The sequence below is a fragment of the Caenorhabditis remanei genome, chromosome III, assembly GCF_010183535.1.
Source record: "Caenorhabditis remanei strain PX506 chromosome III, whole genome shotgun sequence".
Taxonomy (NCBI): Eukaryota; Metazoa; Nematoda; class Chromadorea; order Rhabditida; family Rhabditidae; genus Caenorhabditis; species Caenorhabditis remanei.
The window spans coordinates 6,075,501-6,092,972 of NC_071330.1; the positions used below are offsets into that span (position 1 = coordinate 6,075,501).

Genomic DNA, 17,472 nt, shown 5'->3' on the forward strand with positions numbered 1-17,472 from the left:
ATAGCTCCCAACCTGAAAATTACATGAGTATAGGCAGACTACTTTCTTCTTTTTGAGATTCCGTTGTTGTCGAGTAATTTCGTTTCAATTCTAGAATAACTACTACTATATTCTTTTCTTCAATCAAGAAGTTTCTAGACTCTTTACTTGTTTTGATGACTTCTCCGATACTATATCTTCACTATAGTTTTTGTACACACTGCAATAAATTCAATAACAAAAACAAAGGAAAGCAATAACAACAGTATTATTTGTAAGCAAGAAAAAGTAGAATTAACCGGTAAAAAATCAAATTGACACGTAAAATTCAAGAAAAATTCTCAATAACGTCATTCTCATAAAAGAGTCTCATCAGGGAAAGAAGTTTGAGATGGAAGGGTGTCACGGAATTCTGAAATTGCTTCCGACGCTGCTTTGTCAGATGAAATCTCTTCGGTTCGAGTCAAAAACTCGTTCTTTTTCATTTTGGTTCCCGGGATTGTTCTGGAAATTTAACTTATATTATAAATATTTCATATTATTATGCATTACCTGATAGCAGTTCTTATCTGAGAGCTAGCTTCATCTGTCAAACTTCTGAAACGACGTCTCTGATCAGCTACAATCTTTGCATGAGCCGATCGGATTCCTCTATTGAGAAGAGTGAAAATCAAGGGATAAGCGACACAACTGATGTATGGAAGGAGGTGAATAAAGTAGGAAATTATGATGACTGAAAAAATATAATTTTTGGTTTTTGAGATTCAATTTCCAAAAACTCACTGCTTTTTTTCTCCATCGTCCAAATGCGATTAGCGAACATACTAACCCAATAAGGTGTCCAACACAAAACATAAATTACAGTAAGAAGGAGAACTGTGGTGATCACTTTTCGGAGAGCAGCGTCCATTGAGCTGCAAATAAAATATTCATATCTGCATGTCGAGAACTATTATGTTAAAAACAACAACTCATTTTTCTATTTGTCCATCGCAAAAGATCAAATTAATTTGATCACTTCCTTCTCTCTCTCTAATAATTTATTCCTCATTGGAATCTTTTTCTCTCCCTTCCCAAAGTTCTTTCTAAGAAATGCCGTAGGGGTCACCACCAGTGTGTCAATAAAGAATTCTCATCCGACTGAAATCTCTCAATTTTCCTCCAACTCTCATCACAAAAAGAGTCTAAAAGGAAGTACCTGGAGGCAACCAATGTCGTCAGAGCCCGACGTTTCAGGAAGAATGGCACCGATACGTACCTGCAAACGAAAAAATATTTGGAGAAAAAGACAGGAAACACACACAGCTATTTATGACTTTTTTGGAAACATTGAAGTCAACTCACCAGTAAATAATTCCAAATAAAGGTACTGCATAGGAAGTGATGCAAGCGATCAAGTTGAACCAGAATTCGATCTCTAAAAGAGGAATCAAGGATTGTGACGTCGAGATTCTGAAGGCTTACCTGGAGGTGGGAAGAATCCGCACTTCCTCATGACAGTCACTTCTTGAGCAGTTGAATTTGGGCTCATGTAGAAAGTGAAAACTTGAGAATAAGCGAAGACTGGCCAGAGGAGAATCATGACAAACGCTAGCGCAATGCAGAATTGGATCACGGCGTACTGGAAAATAGTTTTGTATAATAGAAAAGAGATAGTTTTGTATAATAGAAAAGACCCAAACTTACCTTTAAAGTCGCCGCTTTCTCTCCTTTTGTCTTATCCAAACACACCGTTGAATAGCAGGTTCTACTGATTAAGAAAACTATCATTGGAGCCATGAATCTGGAAAAATGTCTCGATTAGCAGTATGGCAACCATCCAAGAAACTCACTTATTCATAGAATCAAAAATGAGATAACTGGTGCATACCATCGAAGAGAACTGCCATGTTCCGAACAATAACTCGATCACTAGGAGTAACATGGCTGCAAATTTATCATTTTCTTAGTTCCCATTTTTCAACTTTTAATACCTATCATGGTCATTAAATCTCCGACACAAAGGGCGAAAATGTAGAAAAGTATACTCTTTGGTACTTTAATTGCCGGAGCAAACAGAAGTGGAGCAACCACATACAGTACCCATGCATTGATAGCGAATCCGACGACATTGAAGCCGATGTAGGTGGATGCCACGTAGGTTCGATAGCCCTGGAAAAGAGAGATGAAATATGACGTAGGATCTTTTATTTTCCACTTTAGTTTTTCTAGAGAAATATTTAATAAAAATGAAATTGCAATTTCCTGTTTTCCCTTCTTTTTGGGACAAGAGAACTTTTGATGAAAGAGTTTTTTTCAGAAAAACAACACATCTATTTTTTTGAAATTGTATAGAAGACAGATTCAATAATTGCCATGTACTATCCGAAAGGACTTCTTTGTTTTCCGAGGTGAGTCTAGACTATTTCCCGTTTAAAATTAGAAGAAGCTACGGTTGTTTCTCTGAATGAACAGATTTTGAAAAGAGAATAAGAAGAGGACATTACATGTGTATTGTAGCCTATTCCTAGGGGGTGCTTTGAACTTTAAAGTTCTGAATTAATGTATTAACAACGTATGACGCGAGTAGCTTACTCCCATGAAGATGTACTACATGCTTATCGATGATCTCCGTCAATACAGACAGTGCTGATTAAAAAGTACTCGGTGAAGTGTTATCATGCGCTTTGGATTCAACGATTTTCCTATGATCTCAAATCTATTATAATATGTAGAATAGGTCTATAGCTTCATTTTTCCGTCAACAACTTTTCTGTACGGACCCGAATCAGAGAGGCACAACTAGACAAACTATTTTCCACCCATCCCATTCAAATCAACATATCTGATGGTAAGTGCATGACGAGGCGGATTGTACTTTCCCTTAAGTTTTTCTAAATGTACTCCGTTTCCGGGATGAAACCGAAGTGAGCTTAGAATTGAGTTCTTCAAAATTGAAAGTATTTATCAATGATTTTTTTTGAAAAAAAGTTTTTTCTTGTCGTGAGTGGAAGGCTAGGAACAGCTCGTATAGAAAAGTTGTGAACTACAAATATACAGCACCTGTTTTGATCTATGATTTCTATGAAAATCAAAACACTGAAAAACCCCGGGGACCATAAAAAAGAATGAGCAGATCGCATTTTCTTCATTTGCATGTAATTATAGATTTCTTTTGAATGGAATCATCAAAATAATGCTTTTCTTCTCTTTTTTCTAAATAATTCATTGTTTTTCTTCTAGACAAAATAGCCCGGTTGCAACTCTGAAATCGCTTGTTTTCCTTCAATTTTCGCCGTTTTTGTTCTCCTTTTCCTTATTTTACTATTTTATTTTTCAGACAAGCTTTACAGCAGGAATAATCGGATCATAACACAAAACCACGCCGATAAACCTACTTAGGAGCTCTTGTTATTCTTTTTTTTCTTTTTCTAGCTTTTTTTTACTAATCCAGACAAAAAGAAATATAATATTTTAACTTACAATAGTCATATTTCCACTTCTTCGACTATTAAAAAAGTCAAGTGGGGGAAGATCCAGATGAAAGTAGAAGTAGACGTGAGAGAAGAAGACCCCAGAAATATTCAGATGGACACTCGAAAGAGAGAAATTAGGTGAATAGAAAAAGAAAAGAGTCTCGTGGGAAAGATGGAATCTTAGAAATATATATTTATATTTCAATTCTGATCTGAAAAAGGCAAGAAGATGAGACGGAAGAGATGGACAAAAGAAGGCGAAGAAATGAGATGAAGGGGACCGGCGACAGAAAAGTGGGCGGAGCCAGGAGTCATGAGGAAAGAGAAAAAAGAGCACAGAAGAGTAAGGACGCACAAGAGTGATGAGAATGAATTGTGACGTGGAATAGGAATGATATATTTTGTGGAACATAATAAGAATAAATATATATAAGAAGATCTGGAAGGATGAAATTTTAGAAGAAGTAAAACTTAGAAAATCTTGTTTTTGAAGAGAGAACACGGATGAAAGTTATTAAAATATGTGTGGGATGGAGGAAAATGGGAGGTCTCATTTGGATAATGCATTAGAAATTCGATGGGATCAACACCATGTTTTATTCAAAAAGACGTTCACATGTTCTGATTTTCTGAATGAGTTCTAGACATCAAGGAAATGAAAGTTAAGATTCAGATTTCAGAATTATAGAAAATTGATGGAAAAGTTGTAGATCTTAAATCTTCAACAATTATATTTCAGAACAATTTTCAATTAGTCATGGTTTCGTCTACAAACATTACTGATCAAAAACTTTTATTTTTTCAGCTTTCGGTCGGGCAAAGGTTCTACGCTCGGTTCCAGCTAACACCAAATCGCATTAGAGTCAAGTTTTGAGTAATCTCAGAATCTATACTGTAGCTTACAGAAACTTGCCCTTTAAGTCGCAAACCCACACAAACAAAACACACGGGTTTCCTCCAAAAAAACTTCCAGATTTCCGTCTAAATTATATTTCAGTGCAACCGACCAGCCAACTCGGCGACCAACACAAAGAGGTCCTTTCTCTCCATTTTTTTCCTAAAACCTAATCGTGTGTTTTCTTGTTTTCCGGTCATTTCTCTTCAACTTGCAACTCTCAAAAGAAACTTTTTTCGAGTGCATGTCAAACCGAGTTTCCAATTAAAATGCCTCCTTTCCACTCCATTCAAAAAATGTTTCGTGAATGACTTCAAGAAAAAAAGAAGCTTTGCTCTCCACGACATCGTTCTAAAGTTTAAATGTAAGAAACAAGAAGGAAATAGAGTAAAGGTTAGGGGAGAAACAAGAAGAAGAAATCATATAAATTGGCTTCATAATTGAGTTGAGCACATGTTTTCGACGTGGGCTGAAAACGAGTGTAGGTCAAAAATTGGGATGAGTATCTGAGGTTTCAAAGAACTAGGATCCCCGAGAAATCTGAAAACAGTAAGATAGATGCTGTTGTCAACTTTACCAGAGAATGTTCTCAGTTGCCAACTTGAAGGTCATCTGAAGGCCCCCTAAGGTTTTGCCCACAAAACTAGGACCTTCAGAACCTTCGTTACTCTCTGTTCTACTCACCTTGTTATTATTCTCCTTTATTTCCTGTTATCAGGCTTATTTTATATTGATTAACAATTAATTATAATTCAAATACCCTCGCAAAGTAAATATGCAAACGCGCTCCCCTGCACTTCTCTAATCCTCCACTCTCTCACTGAGAGATTCCCACACCCACTCATTCAGTTGCGAATAGTTTCGTATATGCGAACGGGTGCAAGGAGGAGCGCGCGTATTTTGTTGTGAGTGCATTGAATGGATTTTCCATCTTTTCCGAAGGTTTTTGGGTGCATTGTCACCTTTTTTACCTTCGCCATCAATGACAACACCCGCACGCACTCCTCGCAGTCACCTGCTCGTCATACCGTCAACTTCATCATTTTTATCTTCTTTTTACCTTTTTTGGTGCTTTATCAAGGAATTCCGTGATAGAGAGCGTAATAAATGGGTCATTGAATACATGTGTACTGTTATTTCCGGTTACATAGCTTATCTTACACAAAACTAGCCATTATTCATATTAGAGTGCGTGATAATAACGGATTAGGCAATAGTCTCCGACCGCTCTTACTTGCCTTCTCCACATGGTGCATAACGACCGTTCAATTTCTTAATTGATGGCCAGCGGCGAATCGTTAATTTATCGATTTCGGCATTTCCGTTGTATAGTGGCTCTGATGTCTCTACATAAATCGTAAATTCATCGATTTCGACATTATTTCCCACTCGAAGACGGCTCTTATGTCTCTACACAAATCGTTAATTTATCGAGGACTTCTTTCCCGCTGTATATGAACCGAGTCGGCTCGCACAATTCTGATTTTCTGAATATTTGGCTAAAAACGTGTAAAAGTGAGCAATTGTAGCTAAAAAATAGCAACATGTTACCCTTTACCCTCTTTGTTTCGTTTTTCTTTGATTTTCCGCGCTTTCGTCGTCTTTCCGTTCTCTCCTTTTCAGATTTTTCCTTTGTTACCAGTCGACGGCTCAGGGCATTGTCCGCTAGTCCATTCCTGGTCAAAGGAGAATTTTTGGCAGTCAACGTCACCAGTCGACGGCTCCCGGCATTGTCCGCGAGTCCATTCCTGGTCAAAAGAGGATTTTGGCAGACAACGACGCGAATCGAGCTGAAAAGTCCTACACCACAGTGTGTAGGCAGAAGAAAGAAGGCCAAATGAATCGTAGAAGTCGTGGTTGGCCAACAATCCGCTCGAAAATCGTTGAAGAAAGAAGAACAATTCAGTCTACGAAGTCTGCGTTATTCTACGAGGTCTACGTCGAATTTTCTACGATGTCTGCGTTATTCTACGATGTCACGGTCACTCTACGAAGTCTGCATTATTCTACGAAGTCTACGTTGGCCAACATCCGCTCGAAAATCGCCGTCGAAGCTGACATCTTCTGAAAAACGACGGAACTAGCCTCAGATCCGCACTAGAGACCCCTTTTCGATTGTCGTTCTCATGTAGAATGCCGAAAAACTCTGTGTCACATCATGGCGAAACTCTGTTCGATTTTTTTCTATTCACCCAAGTCGAAATTCTATGAATTTCGCACAAATTTGCGTCATTATGAGCAATTTTGCTTTTAACATGAGCAACAATGCCGTAAATCGACACAAGTTTGAATTTCCCGCCAAAAAGTCGTGCTGTCTAATGTTCACCGACATTGCGTACGACTGCGGACCTAACGAGCGCGAACGAAAAATATTTTCTCTCCTAAAATTTTTTATCGTCTCTCTTGCCGTTTCTCCGCAATTTCCGTTGATTTTATCCGTATTTTCCGTGATAATAATTAATTAAAGGGTTTATTTCAGACTTATCGATGGCACTCGACGACAAATCACCACCATCCGCCCAACAGGCCGACGAAAATGTGGAGGAAAAGTCTGTGACAACTTCCGCCGCAATTCCAACGCCAACGTCCGCGGACTCAAGCTCTGATAAGAGTGAGGTTGGTATCTTCTTGTCATGAATAGAAAAAATACCCAAAAAATCTGAAAATATCTGAGAATTTTCGACCAAAAACGCAAAAAAATCGATAATTTTCGACTGAAAATCATCGAAAAGTAGCTAAAAGCTTAAAATTTTGTGTCAAATCCAGATAAAATTCACTCTTTTGTGGATAAAAAGGCCAAAGGCCAGGCTTTCGGCAAAATTTTAGTCGCATTCGCTAAAATTTCGTGAAATTTCGACAAAAAACGCTAAAAATCAGTGATTTTGAGCAGTTTTAAGCTAAAATTCAGTGAACGCCGACGAACTAGTAGTCAAACTGCTGAAATTCGGTAAAAGCATCAAAGCTAACACCATTTCCGCCCAGTTTCTATTAGATTTTAAGGACTTCCGAGAGAATTTCAGCAAAAAACCTCACTTAATGATGCAATTTTTGAATTCCGGTGGAGGCGACGCGGCCGCGTAGCGGTTCCAGCGCTACTTTCGAAAATATTTCGAATTCCCACCCATAGAAATCGATTATTGCTCATAGCTCAGAATTTCGGTCACTATTTCATTGAAATTTAATAGAAATATACTGAAAGACACTGATTTGCAGCTAAAAAATTGCTAATTTAAGGCAAATGAACTCAAACTCAACTCTCTTTACCTATAATAACCCACAATTGTACTGTTTTTATTACAGCACGATGTCGACAGCCGCAGCAATCAATCGGACAACGACGTCAACAAGGATTCTGGCGCTTCAGACAACGACGTCGACAAGGAGTCTGGTGATTCGGACACCGACAACAACATCCGCATGCCGCCTAGAGCATCGGGTGCTCCACGTCATCAACATCTGCTAGAAGCCGATCTCCACAAGGGTATAGAGTAATTGAGAGAAGAATTGTTGTATAACTATATAGTTACAGCATTCAACGAGCGAGTCAAAGCCTCTATGGCCAAAGGATGGGTCAACTTGGGAGGAGGACACTTCAACCAGTGCCGAGTCATCAACGCTGACGGGACAAGCTCTCTAATCCCGCATCCGTTCCCACCAGGACTCTCTGCGGACACATCTGTTTACAACAGCCGCACAACTCCACCTCAGGCCAACAACCCGCGTCCAACGCCACCAACCGCATCTGCTCCAATCATGGACAGAATCGGAGGTACAATTATAGCAAAACGTCGAAAATATAACGAATTTCTTCCTTGCAGGGTTAGTCCAAAGAGCCGTATGCTGTTCGGGGATCTCGGAAGGCATTCGCCAACTCGTCCGAAGCTGCGGTGACAACGAGCAAAAGCTCACTGAAATTCTGCAAAGAGTTTCGTTGAAGCCGATGCCAAGGGACGCGAAGACAATCATCAATGGACTCTCAAAATGGTCGGAGGCCCGCGAGTTCCTTGGAACTCGCTTCAACATCCGCATCCACACGAAGAGCTCCACCCAAATTGCATACTACTCCGTTCATGGAGCGTATGCTAAGCAGCTGCTGTACTTGGATGACCAACACCCGCAATTCAAGGAGAAGAAGCGTATCGCCGACAAGAAGGAGGAGGACTGGGCCAAGGAGACAACTTCCGCACTTGTAGTGACGGAGTTGGTACAACATCCGCCCGTCCACACCTTCAGGCCACACACCTTCGGTCGCAGAAAGTGTCCATGCATCAAAACGATGATGCACCACTATGCAGCACACGACGCCAACATTCAATGCGAAGCCAGAAGAGTCCTCCAAGAGGCAATTCTCGAAGTACATCACCAGATGACCTCTCACTCGCTTAGCGAGCTGAAGTCTCTCAAACTCGGATGGAACCCATTGGATAATGGCGCCAACACCCGCAGACACTGAAGTCGTGTGAAAATGGCTGATAGCCGAAGAACGCCTTTGAGGCATTGTTAACCTTTGTTTTGTTGAAACCATTGTTTTACCTTCTCTGTTTTTATCAGGAAAAAAGAATAAAAAGTTGAATAAAATTCACTTTCTTACTGATATTTCAGATCACTTCTCGTATTATACGACTATTGTTATCTTTCGCTATACTCTCATAGTGTCTCCATGTAATATTTATTGCAGAATGAGTGACATTGAGGAAATTCAAAGCGACGACGACACTTCAAGAGTCGTGAGAGCGATCAACGAGGAGTTGAAGACAACACCCGCGACATCCAAACGTACTTCTCGTCGTTCGGCAAGCCCGAGACGCCAAGAGGAGGACCAGGACAACGGGCCATCGTCTTCGGCGAAGAAGAGGGGAGCCAAGACTTCTGGGATTCATGCTTCGGAGCCGCAGGTCATTCCCAAGAAGGGAAGAATCTCGGAGCCAACATCCGCTGAAACTCGAAAAGAAGATCTTGAAGTTCGCTTGATCGCCTCCAAACCAATGGAGCCAACATCCGCCTTCGTAGCGTCAAAGGGTAACAATACGCTTCTATAAGCCTATAACCTTTAACGTCCCGTTTTTCCAGAGTACAAGGAACTGCGTGAAGCGATCAAGTTTGTCAAGAACAAGTTGGAAACGTTCAAATCAGCAGATGACGTGGCTCCAACGTGGATCAGATCAACCGATCAGATAGCCACAATGATGTCCTGCATTGATAAGAACATGAAAGAACTTGTGAAGTCAAACAACAAGACCGTTGACACTCTACAGAATGCATGTGACATCATCCGCGGTCTCCAAGACCTTGTCGCATCACTCATCAACACGCATCACCAAGAGGACTGGCTCAAAGGCATGGCTGATGTCGTCGGACGCACTGATGAGACTCGCAAACTAGTGGGCTCGCTAGCAGCGGCCACCGGACGCATCGAAGGTCTCTTGACAGCGACAACACCCGTCGTCACGTCAGTCACTCGCAACCCTTACAAACTGGAGAACACTAAAAGTGAAAAACCAGGGACAACATCTGCAAAAGTCAACGTGAGTTATCATTTGATTCATTGGAAAGAGAACCATAACTGATATATTTCAGCGAGGTTGCATTCTCTGTGACTCCGACGCCCACAACACCGAAAACTGTCGTTCGTATCCAAAATCGATCGACAGGATTCAACAGGCACACAAGTTGAACGTCTGCATCCAATGTCTGGAGCCTTTCCGAGCCAACGACAAAGGATTGCATGAGGAATGCACGAGAGTCGGCGTTAAGTGCCGCAAATGCTTCCGCTACGTCGACTACGAAGAGGCCTCGTATCATCACCCGGTCTTCTGCGTCTTCAAAGCGCAGAACAACGGTTCGGGAGCGAGTCACGAGCCACCAAACAAGCCAAAAACTCCGGTCATCAAGGTATAACCTATAACACAGCCTGATAGTAAGCAATCGTTGATATTTTCAGCAACATCCGCTAGCACGCGGCACTTCGAGACGTGGACATTGAGCCGGTCACAGAAGTCGCCAACATCTGCTGTCGAACTACAACATCCGCTGATCCTCAATCAAATTGTTGCTTTTTTCTATTATTTTTGTTGTTGTTAACCTTGTTATCTCACTGGAGACACCCTTGTTTTTGTTCCATTTATGGACAATTGTTGCATAAAAAGCTTTGGAGCATTTGCTCATTGAATAAAGCATTAAAAGTTATCAATCATATTTCTTATCTCCTCTTCTGTAACTCTTGAGTACACATACTCTGTCGAATATCTATTTATAGGCGACATCACGGAGATTTTGGAGAGAATGAGATGATGACTAGCAACAAGGTGCTCTTTTGAACACAAACTTTAAAGCAACACATTTAGCTACAACAACACCGCATAGGTACACATTCACTGATTACTCAAAGAGTATCAGATACATGGGGATGACAAACCCACATAAAATTTTCAACAATGCAAGACGTATTTTGCACAACACTACAGATGACACATCATCAACACTTCAAACGTTAGTCCTCGGACAAACGTCTACATAAGAAGACCTACACAAACGAGTATAGGCAACATCCACCTCGGTTCTTCAAAGCTACTGCTTTGTATCCAGAGCCAAAACAACAACGACAGACAGTAAAGGAAGTGAAACATCTTTCCAGAGCTAGAAGTCACAACATCTCGAGTAAGATGCGACTTGCATTGAACTCACACACTTCAATCGAGGTATCCCCCACGTGACCATAAGTTTCGGCTAGGTTCAGGGAAACCTCACCCATTTGGGATTGTTATTCCGAAAGTTAGGTTATAGTTTCGGCTATAATTGAAGTATGGAGATGTTACTAGAATCCATAAACTATGGCACTGACGATAGTTAAAGCTGCGTAGTATCCAGGACATTGTAGTATCCAAAGGAGTCGCCAACTCCTGAGGACCCAACAGAATACTCATAAAGCCAATGCACGTGACTTTGTCGACTGATTAAGGTCTATAAGTGGCAGTTACAGATTGTAGCAGAAAGAATGTTGTCTGTATCGGAGTTATAACCCGGTACGCAAAGGATTGCATGAGTAATAATGTTGGTAGCGAGATTTCACACATCAAAAGACTGGGCTGGCACCCAGGAATTTGAACAAAAGATTACAAGAAAGATCGTACTATAAAAGAGATATAATGCAGACAAGACTCCGTCAGGGAGGCTGTTTTTATGATATTCTTGCATCAAATCTATATCGATTGATATTGAGGACATTAGTCTGAACTGTAAGCAGCAAAAAGTTAAATATTTTACGTGAACTACAGACATAGCGACACGTTGCACTGACACGTTAACCTATTGCTCTAGATTCGCGCATTATATAAGAGATCGAATACTAAAGATTGTACATAACCAGAACAATTCTGATAGCAGTCTTCAAAAATCTGCGCCTTGTTGTAAGTCTCCTCTCCAAACTTGTCGTGATGAAACCAAAAGCCCTGAAAGAGAAAACAATTCCATAATTCAGATGGCCAATCAACGTCCGAATCTTCTCCCGCTGGAACACGTCCCGCCGGAAGGTCACGAGCGTCCGCCCAACATCCGCGGACCATACGTACAACATCCGCCAAGACATCCACAACCAAGAGAGGAAGACGTCGTCATCAGACAAATGTCATTTGAGCAGTTCTTCGATAGAAGAACACCTTTCACGTTGACAGATATTCGTCTTTTCGCGAGATTCGAGGAGACTTGGACAATCAACCTGTTGCCCAACTCAATCTTCGACGGCGAATCGTTACGTCTATTCGTTTGGAGACAAGAGAGACCAACACCCGCAGTGCACTGGGAACAATCGGTGATTCGACTCCCCGTAATCCAGCAGGCACCGAGAGCACAACAATTCTTCTTACGTTACGCAAGATCAGTGCATGAACCAATGGTCAACGGAGTTTCGAGACGCTGCCCCATATGTGCCAGCCAATTGTTGGGATTCCCGATGTGGGACCACGCGGCGACCGAATGTCCGTTCGCGGACCTCAGAGACACCACCCGCATCGAGTTCATGAGCATCAATCTCGTGTCATACTGCAACTGGTGCAATTCGAGGTCGGCAACCCACATCAACTGTACCCCATTGCTGTGCCAACTGTGCAGAAGACCTGGACACACAACCGCAACTGACCTCTGTCATCATCGATTTGGACATCCCGAAAATGTGAACGAGCTCCGAGCTTTCGTCAACAACATCCGCCGCCAACACTATACTAGAATGCGTCAGATGCTGCAATCCGGACAACATATGCTATTGTATCGTTCACATGTGGACAACCCATATCACCTACTCTTGCGTCGAATGCCAGCCAATCGACAACAGGTACATCGAGGACTTCACTTCTTCGAAGATTGGAACAACGAGTTTCCCTTTCCGGAAATCCGTGCCTACATCCGCGCCAGGGAAAACCGGAGAGCCGACTATCGATCCATGGTTCCACCGGAATTCTTCAATCAGGCGCAGGCTCCGATTCCACTCTTCGACGAAGAATCCATCGCATACTTGGAGAGAATCGGACAAATGGTCACAGAGGCCAGAATGTATCCAGATCGCATACAATCGGTAAGAGTTTTAATCTATTCTAATGATAAAAACTCATCGAGGAATTCCAAAAGACATTTGTATTTACAGATGCAAATGCCACCACCGCCAACTGCCAATAGACGTCTAGTCTATCCACGACACCATCCGCATCAGGTCCAGAGACAATATTCGCCACCTGTTCAACGTCCACTTGAACGTCCAGCCGTCCAAAGACCAGTTGATCGGAATCTCGTGGAAACTCCAATCTTGAGAGCAGACCCTCCAGGATTGAGACAACCGCCGAGATTTGTGGAAAGACCACAGTATGGCACTCCTCAATTGCCGACATACGATCACTCGGATTCACAGCCGAGCACAAGTGCAAGGCCAACATCCGCGGTTCATCAGAACTCAACGGTAAGCTACTTTTGAGACAATACGGAGGATAAATATGCTTTTTGCAGACTCCGAGTGCATCAGAATCGACATCCAATCAACCAAATCTGTGTGTAAGACCATCCGAATCTATCAGCGACTGGGCTTTACATATGGAAAGAAAACTTGAGATGGAGATTCGAGCACAATCCGCTATGCAAGTTGTTGAAACTCTCGACAATCATAGTCAACTCTCATCGGAAGCCAACACCCGCGAGGTAAACAAGATTAAGATAGAGTAACTAATCAAATCGTACATATTCAGGAAACTCCTGAACCACAAGCAAGCCAGCAATCGTCACAGTCACAGTCTCAACAACAGAATGGAATCACTTCCGACACGGTTTGTCTCGAAATAAATCAAGACACAACTGGAAGACATTCTTGTTTCAGACTGCTGAAAGACCAACATCCGCCGCTACAACACACACATCAAGCCCCTCTCAAGGTTCACAGGCTAGCAATGGTTCTGAGGTAAACTATCTACCCCCAGCTGTAAAAAATGCAAAACAATTCATTTTTCAGCAAAGAGACATTCGCGAAGCCAACCTTGATAGAGAGATGAGCTCGAAAGTTCTTCCCTGGTGCCACGAACCACTCAGAATCTTGGACCAACCAGCGAGACATGCGTTCCAGCATCGAGCCTTCAACAAGCTGATGCGAATCCCACCTCCAGACGGGAAACCGGCGTACATCTGCCGTTCTCAAGCGTTGACTTACATCCTCACAGCTCAAGAGGACCAACGTATGGACGTGTGGAATCAGTACGATTTGGCCAACATCCGCAAATACTATCGTTGGTTAGTCAAGCTGGGACATGCGCTGTCTCACGAACGTATTCTGATCGTGATGCTGGAGAAGAACAACGCCGTCAATGTGTGTGCCAAAGCAACAATCGGAGCTGACTTCGTCTTGGTCCCAACGATCGATTTATGGCAGCAGGAGACGGTACAAAATGCATTCCAATCAATGCTCGGTGACGATCAGTTCGGACCTGTACGAGATTTCGATCGCTTCGAAAAACCAGGACAACAACCGCTGGTTCCGCGACGAGATCCCACGGTTCAGGGACGGGAACGAGCAAGAGGAAATGGCGGAAGAACAACTGGCCGCACAACTCTTCGCTGAAGATATGTGGTTCGGCGTCTTAAGATCCCAGGACCTCGAGCAAGCCCTCAACTCCGCAGTACCCAGGTCAATGCCAACACTCGCCGTACACACCCAGTGGATGCTCAGCTTTCTGACTCAGAAGATCCAACCAGACATCGAAAGTGACAACTTCGCGATGATTCACTACTACCCATTAGTCAGAGCTGCCATGCAGGTGATGGTCGAAGTCCGGCAGAATCCGGTCAACACAGTCGAAGTTACTCTCTACGACTGCCCGGACGAATTGGCCGCAGCTGGAGCATTTGGACATCGTTTGGTCATGCCCACGATAGAGCTGTTCTCCAAATTTCCAGCACGACGTTGGAGAGTTTGGCTCCAGTATACTTGGGAACAGCTCATGACTCAACTGGAGGAGGATACGGAGGATTGCGGATGTCAGTCGACCAACTTCGAGGAGATTCCTCAAGAGCTATAGCTCGAAGTCAACAACATCCGCTAATCTTTCCATTCTTTCATACAACAACCCGCAAACCGATCCTGTGCCATATGTTTTACTCGTCTTACTTGTCTTCTTAAATCCAATCAAATAAATTTGAATTGAGATTAAATCTGTGTTCCTGTTCTTAAATAAACAAGACAAAAGCTAAACAATCGATAATATTCGACTCACAAAAGATCTAATATAGACATAACTTCGCGCTTTAGCGCTGACTGCTGCAACTAGGTCTAATAGAATCAATATTCCTAACCGGACCGGGTATTTAAAATATTACCTGAAATTAGGCGGAAGACGCATTTATGTATCGGACACCGACATTAAGGTTTTACTCTGAACAGCCACTGCATGAGGAGCATATATTGCGGACCTGTGGTCGCGCTGAATCCGGTGATTGTAAGAGCTGCTCGTCGTCAGTATCAGTCTCTGAAAGGAGGCTGAGGAAACCACTATAAGTAGGCACCCTAGTATTTGCGAACCTACGGTTACAATGCTCGACGCTCCGACAGTCTGTCGGAGCCGGAATGGGCGGGTCCTATGAAGCTATGTTGCCCAGATGATTCCGACGGTTTACTGGAATCGGACGGGTGCGCGGTGACTTTCCACCAAGAGTTGCGCAGCTCTCGGTTACTGTAGAGTGTCAATCCCAACCCAGTCATTCAGTATATTGCGCTGCTGTGCAATATACAAACATCCAGCAGCTTTTACCGCTGTCTGGACATACTCTGTAACATTCATACATACAGTCTACACATACACAACATCATGTAGCCCAAATGTGTTCAAAAGAGCAGCTATTTCTCACAAGATCTTAGCTAGTCATCATCCCCAAGGCTCCAGTATCCACCGATGATGGTTGCATTTGCAACTTCTAGGTATACAACATCTTTTTTTCAGTTAACTGGATTCTTCATTGTCATCGACAATCGATCGCCCAAAAGGATGTCTAGCCTCACTAGCCGCTCTCAATCCCCGGTACCAAGAAGCCGCAAAGCTCTTTCGCTCCCCCCGGAGCGTGAGGTGCCACGTACAGGAGCCAAGTCTCGCTCACGATCTCGACCGACGCTCACGCAGTCGATCGTAGGTCCCACCAAAACTGTGATCAAAAAATCCATCGGCAAAGCCAAGGAGCTCATTGAAGCCTCGAAAGCGAAGCTGACGTTTTTCGATGATCCACAGAACAAGACCCTCGAAAATATTGACGCCGAAACACTCGAATCTACGGATAAGCTAGTCCTCAAAATGAAGACTGCGATCCAAAAGATCACGGAACTCAGTGACTTTATTGAGAGACAATTCAACAAACCGGAGATGCGTGCATCCCCGGACAGAGACGCATTCCTCAAGGAAGTCACGGACGCTCTCCATGACAGTGGTGCCAACGAAGTCTTACTTGACCTCAACAACGGCGTCAACAATCTGGAGTATGTCCTGGCATCTTGTGGTCGTCACCCAACTGAATTCGATCCATATGGAACGGGTGCTCAGGAAGATGACAGATTGGTAGAAGATAACGAGCTCGGTAGCGGAATTTCGGACAACGTCAACGTCCGCCAGAACAACATGCAGTCTACAACTGTAGAACAACCATCAGCTATCCGCACTGAGTCTCAATCTAGCTCCGGACCAATCACATCATCCGCAGCACGAAACATCTCTCAAATGGACTACGACTACGAAGCATTCGATCAGCTGGCCAACGGTCACAAGTTCATGAACTTGAGACTCCAAGAAGAGAACCGTATCCTAAGGATCAATGCAGACAAACATCGTCGCGCCCACGATGAGGACATCAGAAGGAGAACTGCTCAAGAGACTGAAAACATTGATCGTGTCTACTCTCTGCAGAATGAGCTTGCACAACAGCCGCGAGACATTATGACATTGGCTCAACCACATGTTGAACATTCACCAATGCCGAACCAGGCGCTTGCTCTCCACGCAGATAGACCCCAACGTATCACTGCTCAACCATCGCCAATAGCAGCGTCGACTCCGAATAATAATGTAGCCACGGCTCCAGCCACTATGGCAACAAGAGCCCAAGCCACGATGCAAATGGTTTCGACGTCTGCGGGCACACGAGCCTCAGTCATCACTAATGTTGAAAAACACATTGAAACGCCAACCTTGAGCGCACCAGTACCCTTCAGAAGCCCTCTAGTTGTGCCACAACATAACGAGACACCAATCGCAAACAATACTCCAAACATGCATGATATCATGCAAGCGATACATTCAGTTGCTGAGCATCAAAAGCAGATAGTGCATCATAATACCAGCATGATTCATGAACTGGAGCAGCGAATGGATGCCCGTTTCCAAGAAAGAGCCGAATCTATCATCTCAAAGAGAAGCAAGAGACAACAGCAACAGAACTCAGAGGGTTCCGAGTCTGACTATGCGAGCAGATATGAACAAGGACTAGCTTCCGCAGACTCCGGCGATGAAACAGATCGCCCACAAGAAGCGCAGGCGCCACGTCCCCAAACTACAAGAAATCGCAAAAAGGAAGTTCCGAAACCCAAAACCACTGAGCCCTCAGCTGCTGGCCCGCAAAACACCGGGGTACCAG

At 43.2% G+C, this 17,472-nt stretch overlaps 2 protein-coding genes across 2 annotated transcripts; one reads left to right on the forward strand and one right to left on the reverse strand.

The window, feature by feature from the left end:
- Window positions 1-335: 335 nt before the first annotated feature.
- On the reverse strand, window positions 336-3,450 carry GCK72_009379 (uncharacterized protein; the record flags this gene model as incomplete). The annotated part of the gene is made up of 10 exons (XM_053727353.1): window positions 336-483; window positions 532-712; window positions 763-893; window positions 1,178-1,237; window positions 1,324-1,396; window positions 1,444-1,600; window positions 1,666-1,762; window positions 1,812-1,905; window positions 1,953-2,130; window positions 3,442-3,450. The coding sequence occupies 10 exons, from the start codon at window positions 3,448-3,450 to the stop codon at window positions 336-338; spliced, it is 1,128 nt and encodes a 375-aa protein (XP_053586930.1).
- Window positions 3,451-14,489: 11,039 nt separating this feature from the next.
- Window positions 14,490-14,876, forward strand: GCK72_009380 (uncharacterized protein; the record flags this gene model as incomplete). Its single annotated transcript, XM_053727354.1, has 1 exon — window positions 14,490-14,876. The coding sequence occupies one exon, from the start codon at window positions 14,490-14,492 to the stop codon at window positions 14,874-14,876; it is 387 nt and encodes a 128-aa protein (XP_053586931.1).
- Window positions 14,877-17,472: the final 2,596 nt, after the last annotated feature.